Genomic DNA, 11,094 nt, shown 5'->3' with positions numbered 1-11,094 from the left:
AATTTTTAGCTAGAAAGGGCAGGATGCTAAACCATAGGCTTTTCAACAGTCTTGCACAAAGACATCTATCCCTGCCACGGGGCAAATGAAAGCATGGGTAACTACTTTTTATTTTGAGATGTTAACATTATTACCATGTGTGTCGATAAACTTGGTATGAATCCAGGTTCCACATACTTGCAGTCCAGCCTCTGTTGAGTCCCAGAGTTCCTTGTCTTTAAATGGTTTCCCACAAGACTGCTCAGCTGCCCGTCTTAATCTCCACTGGGATCCAACTCCCTCCACTCCCCAATACCACCAAGGACCATCCTGAGGCAGTGTCATCTTGAAAGTCAGCAGTCCTTGCAGCTGCTCAGGCAGAATTCTGGAACCTTGTTTGGTTTCCTCTTTCCTTCAATATGTGACATTCAAGTCATCGAGAAATCCTGCTGGATCTCCCTTCAAAATATGCTCAGCACCTGCCTGCTTCTCATTGCCCTTTGGCTTCTATCCTCCTCCCAGTCCTCATCCTCTCACTTAGAGATTTCTCCTGTTGCCTCTTACTTGTCTTCCTGCTTTCACCCTAAACCGTCCCATCCCAAATCATTCCTAATACAGCAGCCAGATCCTTTAAAAATAAGGTAGGCCCTGTCAATGTCCCCTCAAAAGCCTTCCTTAACTCCCCAGTCCCTCAGTGGGAAGCCATGCCCCCTCTCCAGGAACTTGTTTGCCTCACAGATTCCACCCTCCTGTCACTCACAGCACTCCAGCTATGTGGGGGTTGAACCTCAGCACTCTCGAAGGGGCTAGCCCTGCTTGCCTAGAGTCCTCCTACCTTTGCTCCAGTGCCCCCTTCCCTGGTCACTCAATTTAAGACAGCAGTCTCCACCATTCTATGTTCTCTTGGCTTTACTTCCCATCTAGCCCCTTCCAGAGGCCACCCGATTTCCTTAGCACATGGGTGCTCTCCATCTCCTATGGGAATGGGAGCTCCAGGCAGGCAGGATTTCTGCTTGTTTCATTCACTATCACATCCCTAGTCCCTAGAACAGTGCCTGGCCTGTGGCAGGCATACAACGATACTTCTAGAATATTAAATGAATGGATGGTGTTTTCGTGAAGAGTAAACTGCATAGCTCATGTCATGGGCTTGCAGTGCTGCACCTGGCCCACAGCAGGCACCAAAGAATGGCCTCATGAGGCTGTCACTCACCTCCCAGTAGTCTGTAGGCCACGCTGATGTTGGGGCAAAGGAACTGCACAGGCAACAAGCGGAACTGGTGGAAGGTGCCAGTTGGCCTGTTTTCACGAATGCGGAAGGAGAGGCCTGTCTCAGGGAAGCAGAGCTCCCGAGGTTTCAGGGAGTCACACACAGGGAAGGAGGTATTGATGAAGGAGAAGTATACGCGGGCACAGCCTGGCCACTGGCACTCGCCCTCACGCAGGTATGTGGGCGACAGAAAGACCTGGAGATAGACGGTGAGCAGGGGGAAGCCGCCATCTGCAGAGAGAGAAGTCAGGCCCAGTGGGGTGTCAGCCACACCTGCCAGGTCGTGGGGAACAGAATAGGGAGGGAGCAGGAGCTCCAGAGTTGGTGTAAAGCTCAGTCCTCATTGTGGTCCAAAGGGCTTGGCTGGGCTGTTTGCCCAGGTCTGTTACCTCCTGTTTCTCCACCACTGTCCTGGACCTGGGGTCTGTCTGCCTCAGAGTCCTGTAGTTCTGTTTCCTCTGCCTTGAGGTGCCTCACAGGTCTAACTTTATCATCATTCAGGTCTCAGCTCAAATATCCCTCTTCAGGGAGGTGCCCTAAATGACACGTCTAATGCCACCCCCTTATCTCCCCAACCAGCCTCTATCACATCACTCTCCCCCATCAGATGGGTACTCTGAGCCCTGGGTCTGACACTAGGTGGATAGTTTCCCCAGGGCCACTCCTACCACATGTAGGCCTTGCCTCCACACCCTCCCCCCAGGCAGTTTTATCATGGAGCATCTCCACAGAGACATACCCTGTGGAGAGACTTCCCCAGCACCTAGAGGTGGGTCTTCCAGTAAATTCCATCATGAAAGTACCACAGTGATTCTCCTTCCAATGAGGTCTGGACTCTCCCTCAGGGGTAGGGGACTCTCCCTAGGCTGCTCCTCACATCTGCTCTCCCCATAGTCACTAGTTCTCTTTGCCTCTTACTGGCCTGTTTTTCATTGCTCCAATTTCCTGATATAGTTAGATTCCCTATACAGATTTTCTCTGTTCAAATTACTGTTCGATTTCTCTCCTAACTGGAACCAATAGGTACAGGAGGCTGCTTTCTAATCACCAATAGAACAGACCTCCTATGAAATAGTACCCTTAGCAAATACCACTCTGGTCTCCACCCCAGGGACCGACCCTGGCTCTTCAAGTTCCCACAGGTGGCTTGGGATGAAGATGGTGACAACTAAGTGTGTGCAGAAACAAGATCCTGCTCAGATACCACCTCCTCTAGGAACCAGCTGGGATGCCCTCTTTACTTGGGGAAACTGGTTTTACTTGGGTCGTTCTGCCCCTGCTGGGCAGTGCCACCCACCCTGCATTCACCGACAAACCGCTTGCCTCTTACCCGTATATAGGAGCTCAGGGCTGGTGTGAGGGTCCAGTGAGGCCATGTCTCAGAGGGGAGCTACTGGGTGGGCAATCACCATTTTATGCCATGAGGCAAAACTCTGCTCCATGCACCCCCACCCCCCATACCAGGGTCACACATAGCTTTCGCTTTGGCTCTGACCCCTGCTCTGAGGAGCTGTCCAAGTCTCCCTTCTGCTCTACTTTCCTCTGTGGCATCAGATTCAAGTCCCCACCAGGTTCCAGGGGCAGCTTGTTGCTGATGATAAGACAAGCTTTCTGTGGAAACTGCTGCTTCTCCAGCAAGTTCCAGATCATTTGCTAGATAAAAACCTGGGATTTTTTCAGCCTCTCTCAAAGCCCTAAATCCTTGTTAACTAGTAAAGGCATCTTGAGTCCAGCATGGAGAGAACACCCATATCCTTCACACGGGTCCTCCAAGATCCCAGCAGCATCAGAAGGCCCCAGGGTCAGCAGGCCCCAAATTTGTCCTGGCTCTCTTGCCAAGCTGGACACAGAGGCAGGCCAGCCTCACCTTGTGCCTTCCACTCTTACACAGCAGGAGTCATAGGGATGGCCACCCTCCGAGTCCTGGTATAGGTGTGCCCTGGGCTGTGGGAGGAGAAGATGGGGGTAGGGGTAGGACTGCTCCCTTACTGCGGACGCTGAGCTTCTCCCAGGAGCTGTGGTCCAGGCTCCAGTTCAGGTACAGAAGGCCTGTGTCCTCCTGGATACGGATCCAGTCATTCTCATTCAGCCGTGTGCGGTAGGCGCTGTAGAGGTACTGGCCCAGGCGGAAGCTGGGCACCTCCTCGGGGACGTCACGCAGGGCGTGGACATAGAGCAGAGGCATGCCCGCCGGCTGGTCCACATATAGCTTCTCCCAGTAAGCATCCCTGGAGAAGTAGAGTCCCAGTGGGGCTGGAGGGAACAGGGAATCTCGTGAGGGAGGAGGAGGAGTGATGATGGAGCCTGGAACAGGCCCCCCAGGCAGACCAGCATTCCCCAGTTGCTTTATTTCACACTTTGATAAAAGATTCTCATAGACCAAAAAAAAAAACCATTCACTAATTTAAAACTCTGATCTTAGTAGGGCTTTCTCCTCTATAGTTCTAAGAACATCAACACACAATTTATTTGTATAGCTAAACATTAGCTGAATATGCACTGTTTTAAAACAGAAAAAGGAGGTAGAGGAGCAGTATACAACAGTTGCAAAATCATTCTTAATTACTGAAGCTTGATAAGCACGTGAACCACACAGAGCAGGGCGTTCACCCAGGATTCTGAACAAATCACCTGGAGCCAGAATTTTCAAGTGTACAAGACACTGCCAGACAAATAGGGCAAGCAACAGTTGCCAAAAATGAATAAGGTAATTTATAAAAAAGTAACAAATTTTTATTTAAAATTAAAACACATTCCTACAATTTGACCCAGAAATCTCACTTCATTTGTTCAAGAAAAATGAAATCATATGTCTATTAGATGACTTAGTCACAAGTGGCAGGGTTATTCATGGCCATGAACTGGAAGCAGCTCTGATCCCCTTCAGGGGTGAATGGACAAGCCATTGGTGCTTATTACACCTTGGAAAACTATACAGCAATGAAAAGGGATGAGCTATCAACATACACAACAACCTGGACAAGTGTCAGACATCAGGCTAAGCAGAAGAAGCCAGGCACGAAATTCTTTTGACTATACATGGCACGATTCTATACTGATTTTAGGTAAGAGAAATCAGATTGGCTACTTGTTGGGGGTGGGGAGGCAACAGGCTAGGAAAGGCAGGAGGGAACATTCTAGGGAACGTAAAGTTTCCATATCCTGATAGGGATGTGGGTCATGAAGGCACATCCATTTGTCTATAATGTATAGCCAATATTTGTGCATTTTGCTAAAAGACTGCTCACTGAGGGTCTATGGGTAGAGCTGGGAATGCTACGAGGAAGGTGAATGCTGACAATGACTGGCAGAAGGGCGTGCACCCAACACTAGTGATCTGACATGCTTCCAGTGGGCCTCAACTCCCAGGGCTGCAGGGAATGCTGTTGGGGGTGGGTAGGGTGGGTGTGGGTCTGCAAGACGGTACACAGACCTGAGTGGCCTAGGTCTTCCAGAGGCCCACCAAGCCACTGGTTCTCTTCAGTGTGCCTGACACCTCCACAGAGGTGGGGTCTTCGTTCTGACCCCAGAGTACCAGTGAGGGGATACTGTGTGATGACTGAGCTTATGTCACGAGAGGCAACATAGTTTCTGCTGGTTTGTTCTCTTGGAACAGACACCTCTGGCCCTGGTCTCTGAATAAGAACCCTGTGGGGAGGGTCTTGCAGATGGGTCTCATCAGGGGAGAGATGCTCCACTCGGAGTGCCCTAGCTGCAGGTCCAGAATGGGGCTCCTTCTCTAGGGGGTCTCCTTGAGTGCATGCCACTTTCAGTGGTTCAGGGGCTGGGAGGAAGGATGAGTCAATCTCCTTATAGCTCCTTCCTCTAAGTTGATCCAGCGCCCCCAACACAGACCACATGTGCAGGGGAGAATGGGCTTTGTCCTCAGCTCACAGAGCCCAGCCCTGCAGAATCTATGTGGAGTTGTCTGTTGCTGCCAAAGCGATTCGTGGACTGGGAAATGATTGTGATCAGAAACAGACTTAAATGTACTTAAAATGCCTCCCAGGTGGTCTCTGCAGCAGGGCATGGTTGCCTTAATGCTCCTCCTGGTCACAAACACTTTTAAATGTAAAAACATATGCTCTAAGGTGAGGAAAGAAGAGGTGGACGCAGGGCCAGCCTCAAGGGGGTGTAGCCTGGGCAGTCTCAAAGTTTCCACGCTTGGTTTAATGTTCTGCTGTCACTGTTTTGAATTCTAGATGAAGGGGCGCACATCTTCATTTTACACTGGGCCCCACAAATGATGTAGCCAATCTTGGTGGGTAAGTGAGGAGAGTTTGGGACAAGCCACTGGTGTCCAGTTACATGGGGCTCTGCAGCTTTTGCAGAGTGCTGGCCTCCTCTGGGCCTCAGTTTCTCCAAATGAACCAGAAGAGGTCATGCTGGGGAGAGGGGCAACCAGTGTAGGTGCAGACAGGTACATACTGTATAAACCTCTCACTTCAGATTCAAAACCACTATGTGCAGATCTCTTCACTACCCCATTTAAGAATTTCACTACCTCAGCTAAGAACGCTGAGGTTGAGAGGTGAGGAGTGTTGCAAGGTCAAACAGCTGGATGTTCTACATCTCGGGGTTCAGTAGAATGGCTAACAAAGTGGTGGCAGGAGTCAGGATAGGGGCAGATGCTGAGACTTCTGCGAGGCCCAGGGCCTTGCTGGTTGACTGCCCCTCACTGCTGGTACCTTTCTGCCTGGAAGGGTTATCCAGCTGTTGGCTCAGACCTGCCTCTGGTACTTCGAGCAGATCTACAGCAGGACTTATAAAGCCTTTCGCACCCATGCCTTCCACCTCTGAAGGCCACATGGTAACAGAATCTTCCCCCCATACCTAGTCTAACATTTCTGCCTGGACAGGCTTGGCTAGTGCCATCCTCCATCAGCATCTGTGGTTCTGATTCCTCAGGTCGCCCCTGCGCCCTGGTACCATGCAGAAGGGCGAGGAGCTGGCCAGAGGACATATGGGTCCTATACTGCTCATGGTATACCTGCCAAAGAGACCCCAGACACCTTCAAGGGTAGTATGTATGCCCGCACACGTGTGTGTTATATTGTTTGTGCACAGCGATGTTGAAGAAATGGAAACAGACAGAGGCCCACTGGCCCAAGACTTCATTTGCTCCTAGTACAACAGGGAAATTAGTTCTGTGTCATTTCCTTGCCCTAATACAACAGGGAAATGACGCAGAACTAATGTTCAGTGGGGTAAAGTGCTATTCTGCTCCTACCAAGGCCCCCTCTGGCATCTCCTTTACAAGCAAACATCCCATGATGTCTGCCAGGTGGGCATCGATGACTTCAGTCACCCAGCCATGGTTTCACTTTTATCTTTGTGTAGTCTGGCAAGGCAGGTTCTAATGTTCCATACTTGGCTGGGATGTTTAATTTATTCATATTTTATGCAGATGGAACCAGGCCCTAGTCCTCTCCTCCCTCTTGTTTACTTAGCCCTTCACAAGGGCATACAGACGCATGCATGTACACATATACACACAATCTCATGCCCACCCAAGACTCTCTGAACACTTCCTTTGTAGTGTGCAGGATGCCAAGCCTTGTCCATGGAGGCCACCATAGACACACAAAGGCTTCACTCCTGCTTCTGATGATTTCACCATGTTTTTTTCTGGCTCCTGCTGCACAGGAGGAGTGTGGGGAAATCCTGCATGCTCTGCCCTAGCTACATGCAGTCCTTCAGTGCCTGCACAGCCCATGCCCGAGCCTGGAAATCACCTTCCCGAAGCCCCCAGACACAGACTGCTCTTCACGCCTGTCCACAACCTTGGTTCTCTGTGCCCTGGAGGGTCACTTCCTGCTGGCATCATGACTGCAGCAGCCCTGGCCCTGATCACCCCACCAACTTCTCCATGTACTGTGGGCTGTAACCCAGCTTTTCAGTGGGCTCTGACCCCAGCCAGCGGTGGAGGCTCCTTCCCTGGCTGCCCAACCTCAGCCTGAGGGTGCTCACAGAGCTCTCAGATGCTTCATTGTTGTTCTTCCATCACAGTTAATAATGCTTACGTGAACTTCTCCAGTTTCAATTGCTGTGTGGGTGCTTTCTCCTGATGGGACCCAGAATGAGACACACACATCTCTCTCTCTTGCATACACACACATCTCCTCACATTGTTGCACCACCTACACCCCCATTCTCTTACTCACTTAGTGCAGACACACTGATTCCAGCCAGGCCCTGACTATGGGCTCATCTTTTTCAGCTCTCCATTGTCCTGGCCAGCCCTGGCCATTGGAGGCCACACACAGCTCACCTGAAGTTCTTTCGACCTCCTCGCCACCTTCTATGGTGGCTGCACTAGTATCTGACCATGCAGGCACCTCCAGGTGCCAAATGCCCTTGGTCTCTCATTCCACCTCTGGGCCTGCCCTCCAGGGCTCTCTGAGCATCAATGAGTCACACTTACCATAGTCACCTTGCCATGGAAACCCATGGAGCCCCAAACAACTAAAAATGTCCTAGGACTGCAACATGAAAGCCAAATTTGGGGGGGTCTCAAGAAAGTAAACAAGTTGTGAAACGGTATAATCCAAGAAGTATGTGTGGTCAGCAGCAGCAACATGCCCTTCCTGCAGATCCACTTACCACACAGCCCATCTCCCACTTTGCCAAGTGCCAGATGGAGCAGGTGACAGTTTTATTATTGCCCAGCAGAGTCTCCTTAACAGATGATTTCCTAATGCCATCATCTTCTCTGGGAAAGGAAACACCCACACGGGCTCCTCCCTGGGCTGGCCCCACACCCTGTAGGCCAGCTGTCCCTGTAGAGGGTCCACCCAGCCCCAACCCAGGGCCCAGACACCAGCACTTGGCACCATCAGCCTCTCAAGATGTGGCCCCATCTTGCATATCCTGTTCACATTTTCTCTTTATTCTAGTTGAATATTTGAAACATGGAAGAAATACAGTTCACAGAACATTTACACTGAAAGAAGATGCTGCAGCAAACGTCATGAACCCATGGCCGGCCTAAGTGGAGATTAAGCAAATCTGCTGCCCGCCACATCCCGACCATCCCACTCACAGCAAACATGAACCTAGAGTCTTGTTTATCTCTTTTTTTCCTTAAAAAAAAAAACAAAACCAAAAACTTGTACCTACTCTAAACTTATTGGGGTCATCTCTCTGTAAGTTATATAAATGTCTAATCACTATGCTATATACCTGAAACTAATATTATTGTATGTCAACTATAATTGAAAAATTAAAAAAATAAAAAAAAAATAATTTTACTTCATTCTTCGAAGGCACTTTAGCTCGACAGAGAATTCTGTAGGGCAGTTATTTTCTCAGTCCTTTAAAGGCATGATCCTGCTGAGTTTTTGCTTCTGTTGCTAAGAACTCCGTGCTCATTCTAATCACCACCATTCATCTCCAGAAGTCTTTTCATCTTGTAAAACTGAAATTCTGTACCCATTAAACAATAACTACCCATTCCCCACCTCCCTCCAGCCCCTGACAACCACCATTTGGTTCTCTGTCTCTGAATCTGACTAAGTGCCTCATGTAAGTGGAATCATTCGGTATTTGTCTTTTTGTCATTGGCTTAATTTCACTTACTATAATGTCCTCAAGGTTCATTCATGTTGTAGCATGTTTCATAATTTCCTTCCTTTTTAAGGCTGATTAATATTCTATTGTATGGATATATCAACATTTTGTTTATCCACTCATCCATCGATGAACACTCGGGTTGCTTCTACCTTTTGGCTATTGTAAATAATGTGGCTATGAATGTCAGAGTACAAATATCTTTTTGAAATCCTGATTTCAATTCTTCGAATATATACCCGGAAATGGAATTTCTAGATCATATGGTAATTCTATTTTTAATTTTTTGAGGAACATTCATACTGTTTTCCATAGTAGCTACAACTTTTAAATGCCTACTATGTGACAGTGCAGAGAGTTCCAATTCCTCCACATCCTAACATTTATAATCTGTTTTTGATAATAGCCATCCTGATGTGCGAAGTAATATCTCAGTGTGGTTTTAATTTGCATTTCTCTAGTGATTAGTGATGTTGAGCATCTTTTCATGTGCTTATTGGCTATTTTACCTTCTTTGGAGATATATCTATTGAAGTCAGTGGCCCATTTTTGAGTTTTTGTTGTTGTTGAGTTGTAGTTCTTTATATATTTTGAATACTAACCCTTTATCAGATATGATTTAAAATATTTTCTCCCATTCCACAGGTTGCCTTTTTCACTTTGTTCATTGTATCCTTTGATGCACAGAAGTTCTAAATTTTGATATAGTAGAATTTACCTACTTTTCTTTTTATTGCCTGTGCTTTTGGTGTCATATAGGGGGATCTCAGTTTTAAAGATTTGCTCTCAGCTCTATCTTTTAGCCAGAACCAGGACCGAATAGAACCAGTAAGTTCTTCGCCCTATCTGGCATCCCACCAGTGCTGCTCTGGCTGCCTGCCACAGGCCAGGTAAATACCTGGCATTGCTGGTTTCTGCTGTGGTTCCTGCCTTGGCTGCTGGTCACTCACAGGACCACAAGGCCCAGCTACAAAGGAGACCTGAATGGCTGAGGGCACGCACAGCCCAGCTCATATGGGCCAACCCTGAGTGCCAGGGTCCCAGGGGTCCTCCATTCCCAACAGGCACCGGCATTATAGCTGCTGCTGCATGCTCCCACCCAGTACCAACTGCCCAGCAGGCACAGTGGGCACAGTGCCTGGGGCTCACACAAATGTTTTAGTTTTATTTTTAAATCAGAAAGAAATATAATATGTAATAATAAAGTGGTATTGATTATATCTGTCTTTATACCAATACACTCATAAAATACAATTTTGCTTTTTTATGGGAAAGGGGGCCGGCTAATAGAGGTCACAAGGCTGGAACCCGCAGTGGTAATGATGTGGCCCTGGCTCCAGAGAGTCACTTGGTTCCCACAGAAAAGGCAGAGCCCAGATCCAGGCCAGTCGAATTTAACACAGAGTACTTCTCTCTGCCTGTGTGGCCTGCTTCCTTCCCACATGTGCCAAGGAGCTCCCAGGAGCTCCTCGCAACTACTCACTTCTACCCTGCTAGGAGTCTCACTCTCCAGTTCGTTCCTGCCTTCCTTGTACCCAAGGGGTTCAGTGGCCTCCTTGCCTCCCACCTGCTCTGGGCAGCCACAACACACACTTGTTCCCAGGTGTCTTTCTAACCCCTTCACTATGCCTCCTGTGCTGGCCTGATGCCAACAGCTATGGCTTGCAGCTCCCACTGTCAATACCTGGTTCTGGGCCTTGAATTCACTGTCTAGCCTTACCCATGGCTCCCAGGTACATGGTCCTCCCCATCTTTTCTCTTGAATGAGCCCTTGTCCAGCTCGGCACTTTTCACCATGCCCCTGACCACACTGGCCTTTGCTCCAACTCTCAGGGCATGTACTTAATGCTAACAGAAGCAGAAGCTGATGCACTCCTCATGTACCAGGCCTTGCTCTCAGCACAGTGCCTGTTCTACCTTATTGCACCATTACAACCTCCCAGGGGCTACTCCCATTAGCATAATTTCTGGTGATGACGCTGGGCCCCATAGCAGGAGTTGGGAGCCACAGGGCAGGCCTCTACTCAGGTTTAAGCCGTGGTTGGAAGTACTGCTTCCTTGGCAGCCCTGCCAATGAGCACAGAGGAGGGCCCCACAGGCTGGCGCTGTTGTGGCACTGAGTAGGTGGGGCTGATGGGACACTTAGCACCTCTCTGTGTGTGGCTACACCACCACCACCATCATCACCACCACTTACATCATCATTACTACAGTAACCACCACCCTCACCATAGCTTATCATCACCACCACCACCACCACCATCGCTTCACATCCC

General features: G+C 49.0%; 1 protein-coding gene across 6 annotated transcripts in view; it reads right to left on the bottom strand.

Moving 5' to 3' along the window:
* RET (ret proto-oncogene) overlaps positions 1-11,094 on the bottom strand; it is a 53,231-nt gene that overhangs the window by 29,215 nt on the left and 12,922 nt on the right. For 3 of the 6 annotated variants that reach the window (XM_039852783.1, XM_039852800.1, XM_039852776.1), the window contains exons 1-2: positions 3,239-3,523; positions 1,193-1,480 (exon numbers count right to left, since the gene is read on the bottom strand). In XM_039852783.1, coding sequence (XP_039708717.1) covers positions 1,193-1,480; positions 3,239-3,434 — 484 coding nt within the window. In that variant the 5' untranslated portion in view covers positions 3,435-3,523. Of the gene's footprint in view, positions 1-1,192; positions 1,481-3,238; positions 3,554-11,094 lie in introns of those variants that run through there. The other 3 variants (XM_039852771.1, XM_039852791.1, XM_039852810.1) reach the window with 3 other exon arrangements.

Source organism: Pteropus medius, unplaced genomic scaffold, assembly GCF_902729225.1.
Source record: "Pteropus medius unplaced genomic scaffold, Ma_sr-lr_union100, whole genome shotgun sequence".
Taxonomy (NCBI): Eukaryota; Metazoa; Chordata; class Mammalia; order Chiroptera; family Pteropodidae; genus Pteropus; species Pteropus medius.
This window is presented reverse-complemented; position numbering and strand designations above follow the sequence as displayed.